The sequence below is a fragment of the Sarcophilus harrisii genome, chromosome 4, assembly GCF_902635505.1.
Source record: "Sarcophilus harrisii chromosome 4, mSarHar1.11, whole genome shotgun sequence".
Classification (NCBI taxonomy): domain Eukaryota; kingdom Metazoa; phylum Chordata; class Mammalia; order Dasyuromorphia; family Dasyuridae; genus Sarcophilus; species Sarcophilus harrisii.
In genome coordinates, this window is record NC_045429.1 from 278,438,609 (window position 1) to 278,454,759 (window position 16,151).

The window sequence follows — 16,151 nt, forward strand, 5'->3', positions numbered from 1 at the left end:
GTATTCATTGTCTGTACTACATATTTGATTCCGCTTTGTATATTCACATGTAACTATATATGTATATACAATTCAAACAGTAGAGTCTGAGGGAAATACAGGAGGCAGAATATTCCTAACAAGTTAGACCATCAACACTATCTTGACCAGTCTCCTCTCAGACCTTGATGGAGACAGTGCAGGACCTTGAGTCTAAGACCCAAGCTTGGGAAAAGCAAGGCCATTCTAATCACCATATCCAATTCCAGCTCCACAATTGTTGAGGGGAGGAATTATTGCAAAGAAAGCGATCCACCTTCCCCCTCACCATCAGCAGTAACTGTTGATCACCAACCACCAATAGGTGAATAGATATAGAAACCCAGGGGGTTGCAGCACTAACAGACCACAGAGCCTGATTCCAGTCCAGCTCTCAAGGCCATCATTTGAGGAAGCAACTCCTGTTGAGAGGGGGCCAGACATTTCCACAAATTGCCAACCTACTTCCCATACCAGGCAGATGAGAGAGCTGCACGAGACAAGTAGCACGTACCTGACAAATCAAACCATCACCACTATTTTGACCATTACCTCCCCCACAGAGACCAAAGAAGTACCCCAAACCTAGGAAGTATGGGAATAATTAGCTCAGGACAGTTAAGCATCCTGAGAAACCACCCTATGGAGATGCAGCCTGGTATCTGCTCCTTCGGGTACTGCCACAGTTATCTTTTGAAGACTCAGAAAACATTCTTGTCATCATCACATAGTTCAATATTAGAAACTGGTGTTTTCATCAGTGGAAATGATATTAAAGAAGTGTGGCTACCCATCTACTTTGCTCTTGTACCCTAAGAACTATGAAATCTTTTCCGACATAGCAGCAGAAAAGTTCTATGTTCTGTTTCTCCATTAGAATGAAAGATCCTTGAGAACAAGGATTGTCTTACTTTTAGCACAATCTCCACACATAAACAGCACCTAATAAATGATTCACCCACTCATTCATTCATTTGTATTACAATAAGATATAAGTTCCTTGAGCGTGGGACTGGTTACTTTTTTAAAAATAAGTTTTTATTGATGTTTTGGCTTTTTTAACATTACCATGATGTCCTATAACAAATAATATTCTTAAGGACATAAAAAGAAAAAAAGGGGAAAAAATCAGCATAAGTGACCAATGATCAAAGAAGTCTGAAAATATGTGCAGTGTATACTGGTGGATTTCCCATCTCTGTGAAGGGGTAGGAGGAGGATGTCTTTTTGTATCTCTTATTTCAAACCATGCTTGTTCTTCATAATTATCATTTTTGGTTTTGTGTTTTCAGTGCTTAGCATAGGACCCTGCACATAAAGCTGATGAATATTTGTTGAACCTTTGTTGAAACTTAATCAAAATTTGTTGGATACTTGCTCATAAACCAGACACTCATGTAAACAGAATTCCTCCCCACAGAAGACTCCATGATGACCCACTGGTTAAAGGAAAACCATAGAGATGTCAAAAAAAAAAAAAAAACAAAAAAAAACCCCAACACTTCTATCTTAAGCATAAGAAGATTAGACAAAAGAATTTGGAAAAGATCAAGTTTCTGCTAACATTTCAGTTCTTGAGGCTTTATTGCTTTCAGCTACTTGTTCATTAGACATGTGCCAAGATGAGTCAGGTACAGTAGAGGGCAATAGATATATCACTGTACTTAAATTCAGAAAAGCCAGTTTCTGATTCTACCTCAGATACATATTGATTATGTGATTCTGAGGTATCACCAAAACTCTGAACCTATCTGAAAAATATGATAATAGCACCTACTTCACAGGTTGTAAGTTTCAAATGAAATAATAAATATATCTCAAATGAGACAATAAAGTGCTTTGCAAAGCTTAAAGTGCTATGTAAATGGGAATTATTATCTGGACTTGGCTAGGATAGCTTCTGGAGAAAAGAGGAATATGGAAGAAGCTCTCTCTTCACAGGTGAGTGAAAGGATGAAGGAGGGGCCAAGTTTAATTGTAGAAACTCAATTACTGGAAAACTAGTAAAACTGCAAATCAGAGACAGCCACCTTTAGTTTGGAATACGTACCTTGGTATCATCAATACAGACAAAAACACCCATATTTAGGTAGCAAGATGTTGTAGTAAATAAGTATGTTGGGCTTGGCTGAGTCAGGAATACTTGAGTTAAATTCAGCCTTACATACTTACTAGATGTTGTTATCCTGGGCAACTCACTTAACCTGTTTCCTCATCTGTAAAATGGGGATCATAATAGCACCTACTTCTTAGGTTGGTTGTGAGGATCCAATGAGATAACTGTAAAACATTTAGCATAATATCTGGCACCTAGAAAGTGCTATATAAACATTAGCTATGATGATGCCCCCAAAATGCCATCTCCATGATTACCTTCCTGCACAAGGATAGCATCAATGCATATGAGGAAAAATTATAGTAAGCCCATTATTTTCTCCATTGGCATCTCAAAGATTAATCTCTCTCTAAATACAAACACAAAAGGAGAACATGTTAACACTTTCATATACTTAAAGATCTAAGGTTTCATTGGGGGGTGAGGGGAGAGAGCTCCTTTCAACCTCTTTATGACTTGCATGTTTTAGAGCTGGTCAAAAAATACATTACTCTGTGATTAATCTGGGAAGCTTCTACAAATAATCTAGATGGGTAGCCATCAGACTGTAGTCATAATATATTTTGTAGTCTATGTTCAGGCCAGTCCTGGAAATCTTGATAGTATCTACCATATTTCATACTCTCTTAAAATATCCATGGTACAAGACATTGGAGAAAGGCTGGAAACTCCTGGGATGATGTGTAGTCACACTGAAATTAGACATTAAATTTCTACATATATATAGGAAAGCCCTATCTTCAATTGCAATGTGGTTCAATTATAAATTCCCACAAAACTAGGAAATATTCCCAGAAGGACCTATTAGTAGTTATGGGATACACAACCATTGTAATTGTGGATGGAATGCACACAATTTTATGAATATTCTATAAGAAGGTTGTTAGGAGAAAAAAATCTGACAGAATCCCTGAGAAGGATCCCACCATACTCTGGATTTTTCCTTACTCAGCTGCAATTACTTTCTTCAAAGTTACCAATAATTTCTTAATTGCCAAATCTGATTCCCCCTTCCCCCTCCATTTTCATTCTTCTAAAAAAATCTTTCTGCATTTGACACCACTGACCACCTTCTTCTTTTGGATAATTATTCTCATCTCAGAAGTACACTTTGGTCTTTTCCTACATGTCTGATAGAACTTTACCTCAGTCATTTTTACTGGATCATCACCCATATGTTTCATGGAATGGAAAACTCTGTCCTGCATCCTCTTTTCCTCTTTCTCTATACACTTATCTGGTGACTTCATCAGTTTCCATGAGTTTAATCATTATCTTCTCTATGCTGAATACTCTTAGGTCATTTGGCCCTAACCTTTCCTAATGTGGGAACTTTAGTTCTACATCATAAACTTTCTATCAGACATTTTATACTGGATATGCTTGTAAACTCAAGCATATCTGTGTACTGGATACTCATGTCCAAAACAGAATTCAATACCTTTCCTTAAAACCCATTCTTCTTCAGAACTTCCTTATTATTGTTGAGGATATCCTTAGTCCAGGATCTTGATCCCGATCATATCTTCGACTCATCACTTTCCCTCATCCTCCTGTCCCAATATCCAATTAGCTGTCAAATCACAGCATTTCAATCTCTACATCTCTCCCCGTTCCAATTCACAAAACCACCACCCTTGTTCAGGGCCTCAGGAGTCAGGGAGACATGACTTCAAATCTTGCTTTAGATACCTACCGGATATGTGTAATTTTATCTGTAAAATAAAAGGTTTGGATTGAGTGCCCGCTAAAGTGCTTTTGGCTCTGTTGCCTCAAATCTCCACTTCACTTCCTGTCATTCTTCACACAGCCAACAGTGAGTGAGTGAAGATCTACATATGTCACTTCTCTAAATAAACTGCAGTGGTTTCCTACTGTTTTTGAGGTCAAATGTTATTACATCTTTATCTTATTTTTTAAGTGTTTCTTGTGTAAATTTCATAAAGCACATAACATAGGTAATTTATAAATAACTAAATAGACATCTGCTGAGGGATGTGCATCAACATTTTTACTGATTTAGTGCATTATCAAAAATATGAGGGACAACTTGTCTAGATAAAAAAAAAATCTTAATGCTCAGACTCTGTAGGATTATATTAACATGTTTAAAGCCCCAAAGTATTTGTTGACTTTTCAATTCCTCTTAGGACCCAAAATGGATCTCCACCTCTTATTTTACTAATATTCATAGTGTCATAATCCAAGAATTGAAGAGAAGTCCTTAAATCCCCAGTTTTCATAATCTCTGGGGATGAAAAATCAGCAAATAGAGGAGGAAATTCACTATTTATTTATAATTTTTTCACTTTATCCACAATTTCCCATACAAACATAAAAACTAAAAAAATAAAACCACCACTTGGGAAGACAAGTGTCTTTCTTTAATTAGTCCAGCTGAGAGAGGATGACAAGCCCCCCTCCCTTTGGGATCACCTGAGGTGCCCAAGCCACAGGAAGAGGGAGGAAAGGGCTATGAAGAATGCCTGAGAAACAGCTCCAGATGAGGAAGACAACACAGTACCAGAGTAGTTGGAGTTAATTGGCAATGAAGATGGGGGGAGTCATTTGCTGGGAACACTGCTCAGTTTTCTAAGAAGACTGCTGTTCTCTATTAACCATCCCCAAACCCCACAACACACTGTTCTGAGGGATGCAGCTGAGATGGGGTGGGAGGTGTGACACTTAGCTCTTTTTGAGAGTAAGAGCCAGAAAATCCAGGGCACATACCACACCTCCCTTTCCCCTTGGCACTGACCAGTCACAGTTTCCATTCTGAATAAAATGCTGAATTAAGATTAAGAAGGGAAAAAAAAATCATCTCCAGATACAAAAGGAAGGGGAGGAATTAAAATCCATGGATTTAATCCTCTGTTTATGACACTGTCTGTGGGAGGGTACTGAAGTTCAATGAGTTCTACCTCCAGTGATTAGGAGAGAAGCATGAAGAGCAGAGCAGAAACTACAGGGAGAACAAGGTAAAGAAGGAAGAAGAGGATTAAGGGAAGCTGTGAGAAACAAATATATATCCAGGGCTGGTATTAGAGGAAGTACAACCTACTCCCCTGTAATCACTCTGGCTCTGAACAACCTTTCTTCAAAAGTCATTCCCACCAGAGGGCCTGCAAAACCAAATCTAGAGTTCAGCATTTTGCTAGGAGAGGACCCTTCTAACTTCAAACGTGCTAGTGCGTAGGCAAAATTCTCTACTTTCCAAATCTGGCAGAATACCTACTGCATTGGACCAAGATTGGCTTCAAACGTGGGTGCACATTATAAATATAAAATCATATCTGCTACAAAGAGGACATATATTGTACATCTTTACCCATATACATAAGAACACAATATACACATAATGCCTAGGAGTGTTATGATGAAGAAAGGGTCTGAGGTGGCAAAAAGTCTCTCTCCTTCCCCTCCCCTCCATCCTTTTTAAAGGGCTGCTTGTATACCTGTTCATTTGGGTCATTCACAGCTGGTTATGGTGGGGTTAGTCTGGACACAAATGGACGTCTCGCCCTGAGGGTATGCACACATGCCAATACAGACATGCACGCAAACACAGACACACACGGGCCACACACACACACACACACACACACACACACAAACTGAGATATACACACACAGTAGGACACACATGCACACATGTGGGTGAATAAAGGGAAAATAAATGTTCCCAGCCCTTAAATGCACTGCATTTCCCAGACACTCTCAATGAAAGCTCTATGCCTCAACGCATCTATCAACTGATAAAAAATGGTGCTAGAAAGTTGTCCAATATTGGGCACAGGCCAGACGGAGTGGAGTTGGTGAGAGACTGATGGAGATCATGTGTCTTAATAACATAAGGCATTTTTACCTGTGGTCAGATCAAGCTGTGTCTGAAGAGCAATGGACTCAGCCAGAGTAGGGTAACAAGAGACAACCAGGCAAAGCAGGGGCACATACAGGCACAGGCCCTGAGGCTTCCCCTGGTTTTGTCAGTCTCTCTTGGCAGGAGACAATCCTGCACTGTCCTTTCCACCCTCTCCCAGAAGTGAGCCCACCTACACAGCAAGGAATACTGATGTTCAAGAGACACACATCCAGAGACATGGAGTGGTGCACAGGCACACAAATAGTGAAGACCTAGGTTGATGTGAGCTTTTTACAGTAGAAGTGGTTTCTGGCTTGGGATCCAAGGGCTCAAACAATTGCCACAGTGATTAGGGAAGTCCAGGTCTCTGCATGGAGGCAGCACCTATCGACGGTAGTGATTGGGAGCATCAGCAAACATGTATTTCAGTCTATATGCTTCTGCCAGGAGAAGGCCAATTTCTTCATTGCCCCAGTGTATTGTAGGTAGATTTTGCAACAACATGAGGAGACCCTGAAATATAAGAAAGTTTTATTACACAAGGATGCCAAACAGGATGGCCCACTAATTCACTGTTAAGGACCCATCCACAAATCTCATCATCTTTCCTGCTTAGAACATCCAAACAACATAGAAGTTTCCCTTTCTACATTCACCAAATGACACCTGCTACTTCCTTTAAATTATGGTCCAAAGTACAATTTAGTTCACTTAAATTAACTACTGCATGAATAGTGCTTTGCTACATGATGGAGATACAAAGACAAAAGTGAAACAGTACCTGGCCTCATGAAGCTTACAATTTATTGAGGATGAAATACATACATATAACAAGCATATACAAAATAGTTACAAGGGACATTTTTTTTCTTCTTTGCAGGAATGAGGGAGGGGATTAGTAACTAAATCTTTTCACAGAAGTTGGGGCATGGTCTCAATTTTAAAGGAAACTAGGGATTGCAAGAGGTGAACGTAAGAAAGGAGTGGGAGATTGAACAGGGGACAAAGAGTGCAGAGAGATGGAGATGGAATGTCACCTAAGGCACAGAAAAACTAGTTTGGACCATAAAATGTGTGAGGAGGAATAATGTGTTTGTTTGTTTTTTTTTTTTTTTTAATTCAGAAATATTTTATTTTCCCATTTACATGTAAACATAGTTTTTTTTTCCAACATTCATTTTTGCAAGATTCTGAGTTCCAAATTTTTCTCCCCCTCCCCTCCTCAAGACAATAAGAAATCTGATAAAGATTATATGTGTATAATCATTTTAAACATATTTCTATATTTTTCATGTTGTGAAAGAAAAATCAGAACAAAAGGGAAAAATGAGAAAGAAAAAGTAAACAAACAACAAAAGGTAAAAACAGTATCCTTCAATTGGCATTTAGTCTCCATAGTTCTCTTTCTGGACGAGGATGGCATTTTCTATCCCAAGTCTATTGGAATTGTCTTGGATTACCATATTGCTGAAAAGAGCTAAGTCTATCATAGAAAATCATATCATCACATAATCTTGCTGTTACCACGTACAATGTTTTCTTGGTTCTGCTTTACTTCAACACAGCATTAGTTCATGTTAAGTTTTTCTAAGCTTTTCTGAAATGACCTGCTTCTCATTTTTTATAGAACAATAATATTCCATTTCATTCATGTGCCATAACTTATTCAGCCATTCCCCAATTGATGGGTATCCACTCAATTTCCAATTCTTTGTCACTACAAAAAAGAGAAAAGTAGGAGTTCTTAACTTCAAGTTGATGGATAGAACTCAGATTTTTAATGCATTTAAGAATGTTATTTTGAAGAATCTGTAGGTTTCATCAGACTGACAAAGAAATTCATGGAAGAAAAAAAAAAAGTTAAGCATCCCGGCATTAGACTATAAACTTTTGCATTTTCCCTAAGACCTATCCATAGCAAGAACTTAGTAAATGTTTTAATTTAATGAAGTACCCTTACTACTTTTTGTCCTATCTTCCCCCATCTTTTTTCTTTTATTTTCTTAATAATTGTTATTTACATAGAGTTTTAAATTTTACAAACCATTTTACATATACCATTTTACTTTTATATTCACAACAACCCTATGAAATATGTTGTAAAAGTATTATTCATCTCATTTTACGGATGAAAGAATTGAGGTTCCAAAAGACTAAATGATTCACTCCTATGTGACTCCACATAGCTAATAAATAATAGCAGAGCTGGGGCAGATACTGCAAGTTGTTCACACTGTTTACCTGACTTTAAAGAAAATCAGAAGTCAGATGATTTGGTACCTGAGTCTTATCCTGTCATTCTTCCACTATAAGAAACTAGATAAGATATTGAATACCTCAAACCACAGTTATGTAATTTTTTTAAAAATAGAGAGGTCACAAGGTGCCCTCCCTAGAAGCAATATGAAAGCACTTTAAAAAGACAGCTAAAAGCATTGTAATTACTATTCATTCCCAAATTTTAATGACTATTAGGTTCTTACCACATTATTTGCTAAACCAAAAAAAGATAACTTCAGTTTTAAAAAATAACCAAGATAAGAAAAAGAAGGAAGCCCCTCCTGCACAATAAATCATTTCCATGCAAAAACCTCTCATTTCTATTTTTTGTTCCAGTCTGGGTAAGTTTTACACATGAGACCATCATTCAGAAGCTGACAAGGTCACCCGCCTGCCAGAAATATCCAGTGGCTTCTTAATGCTTCTAATATAAGATAAAAGTTTCTCAGGCTGGAATTTAAAGCCTTACACAATCTAGCTTTTATCTAACTTTGCAGGCTTATTTTAAGTCATTCCCTTTCATATGTACTATGTTCTAAGTAAACATAGATATTAGCTATTTCTGGACTTAACTTCCTCTTTTGTTTTATGATTTTAAAAAAATGGATACTACACAAAGAAAATATACAAAAATTACAGCTCTTAAAAAGTATTTTTCAATTTTTGTTATAGATATTTTGGTGGCTATTGAGTGTGAAGAGGTCAAGCTTTTCAAAGGCCATTAAAGCCCACAATGAAACTGCATCAGTCTTGATGAAGTCATTAAAAAATGAAAAATAATGCCAAGGACTAACAGAGAGTCAATGCAAACTCAAAACTTAAAAATTAACAAAAATAATAAGTAGTCTTGCTAGAAACCTAACAACTGGAGAGGTTATTACTGAATCTTTTACAGGTCAGACTTCTTGAAGAAAGAACAATGAGAAGACTAGTAAACAAATGAACAAACAGTGGTTAACTACTGCCATGAAGAAAAAACAAACAAACATTATTATGAGCAAGACAATATATATAACTAGGTACTGAAGGCTGGAAAAGGGTTGTTTTTACTGATAAACCTCATCTTTTCACTTACAGGTACCAAAGATTACTGAAATCTTTTTCAGAAGAAGTGTAAATGAGTTTATAAGATTTGGGAATCTTTATCAGATGGCAAAATATCCATTCAAAATATTTTAGGGATCTTTTTATTTCCAGTAGGAATGGAAGTCTTGTTCCCACTAAAAGGAGCAAGTCACAATCTTATTTGCTTTAATTTCCTCATCTGTAAAAATAAGCTGAAGAAGGAAATGGCAAACCACTCTGATATCTTTGCCAAGAAAATCCCAAATGGGCACATGAAGAGTTGTATATAACTGAAATGATTAAGCAACAACAAATGTGCCAGGCGCTATGCTAATTATGGGGGATACAAAAGACAAAAGTAAAACAACCCTGTCTTCAAGAAGCTTACCTCTATTGAGGACAAAAAATACACACATATATAAGCACATATAAATTTTTTTTTTCCTTCTTTGCAGGGGGAGAAGATTAGTAGCTGAAGGGATCAGAAATCTCCCTCACATAGGGATTTATATCAGGAATGCAGGACTGATTCAATATCAGGAAACAATTGCCATTATTGACCATATCAATAACAAAACTAACAGGAATCATGTGATAATCTCAATAGATGTAGAAAAAGCTTTTGAAAAAATAGAGTATCCATTCCTATTAAAAACACTAGAGAGCATAGGAATAAAGGAAGTTTTCTTAAAATGATAAGTAGCATCTATCAGCAAGCAATATTATATGAGAAATATTGGCTTTAGCAATAAGAAAAGAAAAAAGAAATTAGAAATTGGCAATAGGATGATAAAACTATCACTCTTTGCAGATATTATGATGATATATTTAGAGAATCCTAGAGAATCATTCAAAAACCTACTTGAAACTGCTTTAGTAATTGCAAGATAGAAAATAAACCCACACAAATCATCAGCATTTTTATATTACTATTATTACATATTATATATACATATTTACATGTACAATACATTATGTACAATATATGTACAATACATTATTACATATTATATATACATATGTACAATATACATATTTATATATGTATACAAATTTATATATTTATATACATATAATATTACATATTACTAACAAATCCCAGCAGCAAGAGATAGAAAGAGAAATTCCATTGGATATAATTGTAGACAAAATAAAAAAGAAAGCAAGCTTCCTCATATAAAAGGTAGAGCATGGTCTGAAGTGAGCTCTAAAAATCACATTGAGAATTGAGAAGAATTATTTCAGAACTACAGAAATTCCCAAATGGAGATGGAATACTTGGTACTGGGAGATAATGTTCTAGAAATTTATCCAAGATGTGGCTCTTCTCAAAAATGAGACGATTCAGGCCAGTTCCAATGATCTTGTGATGAAGAGAGCCATCTACATCCAGAAAGAGGACTGTGGGAACTGAGTTTGGACCACAACATAGCATCTTCACTTCTTTTGTTGCTGTTTGCTTGAATTTTATTTTTTTCTTTTAGATCTGATTTTTCTTGTGCAGCAAGATAACTGTATAAATACATATATATATCATTGAATCTGAGATCACAGATGATCACAAAGCAAGAAAAATTGTTATAAAGCAGAGTAAACAAATAGATGTAATGTGTCTCAGTCTTGATTTTCAATTTAAAGTTCAAGAAAAATGGTCCGGTTCCTAAGCTTGTGCTCCCAAACTCAACATCATGGGTCATGAAAGATGAAACACACGATACAAAATAAGTATACAAATAAAATGCTCCAAGGGGGGGGAGGGGGGGAGGAGAGAGAGAAGAGAAGAAACCTACATTTCCTTAGTATATCACTAGTTCACCTGTCTCTTCCGTGAAGACCTATAAGTCCCAAAACCACTATAACAGACTTTGACAGGGACTAAAGCAACAATAAAGGAAGAGGCATTCAGGTCTGTGGTTTTAGGGGGGGAAAGAACTAAACTAGATAAAAAGAGGCAAATGAAGAAAAACTGGAGTTAACTAGAAAAGAGATGAGTTCCAATAAGGAACCCTGCCCAAGGACAACACTCAAATTTATGAAGCATTCCATATTTTTACCTACTCTTTGATATAGTGACACCGGTCTTTTGGTTGTTCCATAAACAAGGCACTTATTGCTCAGTTCTAAGCATTTTCTCCATGCTTGGAATGTTCTCCCTCCTAATCTCTATCTCCTGGTTTCTCTAGCTTCCTTTAAAGTCCCTATTAAAATTCCATCTTCCATAGGAAACCATTCCCAACCTCTCTTAATTCTAGTGCCTTCCCTTTGTCAATCACTCCCTATTCATTCTGTATATAGCTTGCTTTGCATATATTTGTTTATATGTTATCTCTCTCATTAGACTGTAAGCTCCTTGAGGGTAGGAGCTATATTTTGCCTCTTTTTATAACTCTTCTACTTAGCACAGTGCCTGGCACATGGTAGGCTCTAAATAAATGTTTACTGAATGCTGGATTATCAAAGGGGCTTATTATAGATCAATTGTGTTTGAAGTAGGTGATAGCATCAAGACCAAAATGAGAAGAGAGGGTTGAAATGATTTAGGCATACAGAGTAAAAGGCAATCTGAAAGTATTCTTGATCACACTCAGGAACATGAAGTATAGCTGAAAATTGGAATTTTAGTAGCAAAAGAAAAAAATGCAACATGACCAAATCACCCTAAGTTCATAAAGTTCATAAAGACAAACCCTTTTTGAAATAATTTCTCTTTCCCAATATTAAAACTGAATTTAATTGGTTCTATGGTCATTATTACACAGTAGTAGACCCATGGACACTATCTGGACTAAGTCTTGTCCATAATTCAACAATTTCCTTTCCTTACAAATCCTAAATTAGCTAGTTTAGAAAAGAAGTTACTATTTCTTGGTAGGGTGACAATATGAATGTATGTGTGGATATTGAAGTAAACAGGGTACACTTACTACTACTTGAATTAATTTTGCAGTTTCTACAAATTTTTTTATTTAAAATGTCAAATTAAGTTAGAAGTAGAACTGTCCAAAAAAACATTCTATTATCATAATTTTATTAAGTGACAGAATTTGAACACAAGGAACTTCCTTTGTTCAGCAATTCTTACCATACTATTGTATATGTTGCTCTTACTTTTTGTCTATCCATTTCTATTTTTCCTATAGAGTTTGCCCCCTAGCAGAATCTGAGGAGTTATCACCTGGAAGGAGGATTAGGGTTTGATTTACTTGCCCAGAATTAAATTAACTGATGGGAAGTTACAGAGCAGTTAACTAACTCAACAAAAGAAAAAACTCATTAATCATTGGACATGTTTAAAAGTGGATGGGTTGCACCTTTGGAGTTGCCCAGCACTAAAGTTGGTGAGTTGCCCATCTCTGGAAATTTCAAGTTGAGACTAAATGATAGAATGTGTTAGAGATGCTGGTTTCTTGAATTCCTGGGGGAATAAGGGGTTCTTCTTCAGATACAGGTTGAATTAGGTGGTTTCTCTGAGATTCTTTCCAGCTCCATGACTCTCAATGGTAAAACCTCCTCTCTTCCATTGTCTGTTACTAATTATTGCATATAGACTGTTTCATGAAATTTTGAGTAATTTACTTCACCTATTTTATTTAGGCACCTGGTATTAGTATTGAAGCTTCTATAAATTTTTGGTTTGGCTATTTCTGACAATTTACCAATTGATCAAGTGGATGTATAATTGTGTTGCACCATTTTCTTCAAATATCTTACCAAATTTCCTTTAAGCTATCGAAGGGGAGGCCAATATCAACCTGATATAGCTATTAAACTTTTCTCAAATATTAGTTTGACAAGTTTAGCCAAAGGGGGAGTAGGTGGCTTTAGTACCAGAAATTTTGTTCAAGTGGAAACTAAAATTCCTCTACAAGTTCCATTTATTTCCAAAAATCTTCAGATTTGTGATAAATCTAAAATCTTACTTTTTATATGCATGGAGAATGTAGAGTTCAACCTTTCTCCCAGGACCCGAAAATTTAGAACCACTATGACTTAATGAGTCCCAGATATCAGTCTAGCAATCTCAATGTTAGCTATTGGGTTCTCCTTACTTTAGTCACTATGTAATCCTCCTTTCACATTCTATTTGTTGAAGTGTTTACCTCCATAGTTACAAGACATGCATTTTCAGGAAAGAAGTGAAAAGAGAATGAGGTCCTTGGTTCGTGGAGGAGGACCTTACAAGTTCATGTCCCAGCTTTGTTACTTACTACCTGTAAGATCAAGGATAAGGCACAACCTCCCTGGGTCCCAAGTCTTCATGTGTAAAATGAGGGGATGGGAGTAAATCATATGCTTTATCTTCTTCTTAATACTCCCAAGTAGAGTCCAAGCAAATAGAAAGCACTTAGATGCCAACTGGCAAGCAAAATAAGCAACTGTGAAGTCTGAGGGAGAGTCAGGAAGCCAGCATAGGAAAAGGAGAATTATCTACTAATTCTAAACTTCAACTTGCTTTTTAAAGATTCTATTTTTGGAAAGTTTTCTTGATGCCTCATGTTTTTCCACCATAGTCCTCTGGTAATATGCCTATGATATCCTCACTAAACACTCCAATGCAACACAGAAAAAAACTCAGTAAAATCAACCAATACCCTCTTCATCAAATAGCATATGTCACATTCTGGACCCTTCCTTCCCCACTTCTTGAAGAAGAACCAAATATGTGTCATCATCTGTTCTCTGAAACCACTACTGCTTATGAGAGTTATGTTATGAGAGGTCATGTTTTCATTTACTTTATATTATGTTTTGGTTTTAATTTTATTGTATTACTTCAGAAGGTGTCTCCAAGCTTTTCTTAATTTCTCATATTCACGGTTTCTTTACTGCTAATAATGTCATATCACATTCACCTATTACAAGGTTTACAGGCATTTCCCATTTGATAGGCATTCACTTTAATTCCAATTTTTTAATATTACCACAAGGGTGATTGGATATTTTGTTACATAAGGGCACTTCACAAGAGTCTCCCCAAAGTGAATCTTCATTTCATAGGATTCAGAATTGGAAGGGATCTCCAGGGTTAGTTTAGTCCAACTTCCTCAATAAAAAGATGAAGCAACTGAAGCTCACAGAGGGCAGAGAAAGGTTCAGAATCACAGAGCATGTTATGTTGCAGTAATTTACACTCAGATCTTCTGATTCCAAACCCCAGTAATATTTTCCATATACTGTCCATTTTCCATTCTTGGTCTTCATTTTCCTCAAGATGGCCACCTGAGAGCTATGTGGCTAAAAGCTATTCTCCTACCTTGCTGCCAGACCAAAGCAATATCAGGAAACCTGTTCATTTTTCTAAGAATCATCTATCATCACTACAGATGATATGGAAAGCACTTCATCATATTTGAAATGGGTCTGTGCTTGGTTCAGAAGGATAAAATTAGATGACATTCTCAATATCAGGCTCCATTTGAAAGCATACTTTTGGTAAGAGGCCATCCCAGAATATTCCTCATTTATTTTTAACACTCACTGGCAGTGGCTATGAGCCCTCATTAATAGGTTTCAGTCTTGGCAGTATGTCCAGAACAGACTTGGAATCACATGAATGTCTGTTTTCTCTTTTTTGGTTCCTTTATTTGGGATAGGTCTGATGCTGTTTTTCCCTTTCTCTTCTGCATGTGGGTCCCTGTTCGAGCTTCGTGATACCAGCATCAAAATTAGCACCTCTCAGTGAAATGGAAATGCTGCCTTGAAAACACCTACTTTATTAATCAGTACCTGATTGGTGCGATGTCAGAATCTAAAGATGCTTTTTGGATCTTTGTGTTCCCTCTGTTCTTTGGCCTCCCTTTGTAGCATGGACCTACATATTCTTTTTTTTAAAAAAATTATTTAGCTTTTTATTTGATTTTAAATATTTTATATATATATAATTAATTTAAATATTATAGCTTTTTATTTACAAATTACAAAACCTTTGTTCTAATTTTTCCCGTCCTTCCCTCCACACCCTCCCCAACATGGCAGGTAGACCAAGACATGTTAAATATGTTAAAGAATATGTTAAATACAATATATGTACACATATCCATACAGTTTGTTTTGCTGCACAAGAAGAATCACACTTTGAAATAATGTACAATTAACCTGTGAAGGAAATAAAAAATGCAAGTGGACAAAAACAGAGGGATTGGAAGTGGTTCATACTCATTTCCCAGAGTTCTTTCGCTGGGTATAGCTGATTCCATTTATAATTGAACAAATGGAACTGATTTGGTTCATCTCACTGTTGAAAAGAGTCACGTCCATCAGAATTGATCATCATACAGTATTGTTGTTGAAGTATATAATGATCTCCTGGTCCTGCTCATTTCACTCAGCATCAGTTCATGTAAATCTCTCCAGGCCTTTCTGAAATCATCCTGCTGGACTTACATATTCTTTAAATTCTGCTTCAATTTCATAATTATTTACAAATCCTTTTGGTAGAACTGCTGGAATATCACTATCGTGGTGGCTTGGGTTCCCACAGCTTTCATAAGCTCCCATCTAGCATGAAGTTCTTTTTTTTTTTTGCTGAAAAATCTCTGGTCCTGTCTGGCACCATCCACTAGGCAACAGGTAATCTCCTTTTTTAAATCCCCCTTTGGGATATTCTTCAGATCTTCTTACTCTGAACATCCAACTTTCCCTGTGGTCTTCTCACCTTGGAATATCCTTCCTTCTCCCATGTGTGAGTTCTTCATGACATCCATTTTGGGGAGAGGCCCAGGCCAGCCAAGCTTCATTTCCCTCTTGGCTGTATTTCTGATATACAGGACTTAAAACTCCTTCCTTCCCCCTTACTTTAAGCTCCATTGT

The 16,151-nt window shown here is 36.5% G+C and overlaps 1 protein-coding gene across 1 annotated transcript in view; it reads right to left on the bottom strand.

The window, feature by feature from the left end:
- Positions 1-4,123: 4,123 nt before the first annotated feature.
- The window catches only part of TBC1D22B (TBC1 domain family member 22B), a 93,958-nt gene continuing 81,930 nt past the window's right edge, over positions 4,124-16,151 (bottom strand). Inside the window, exon 13 of the mRNA XM_031964945.1 lies at positions 4,124-6,509. Coding sequence (XP_031820805.1) covers positions 6,381-6,509 — 129 coding nt within the window. The 3' untranslated portion in view covers positions 4,124-6,380. The remainder of the gene's footprint in view (positions 6,510-16,151) is intronic.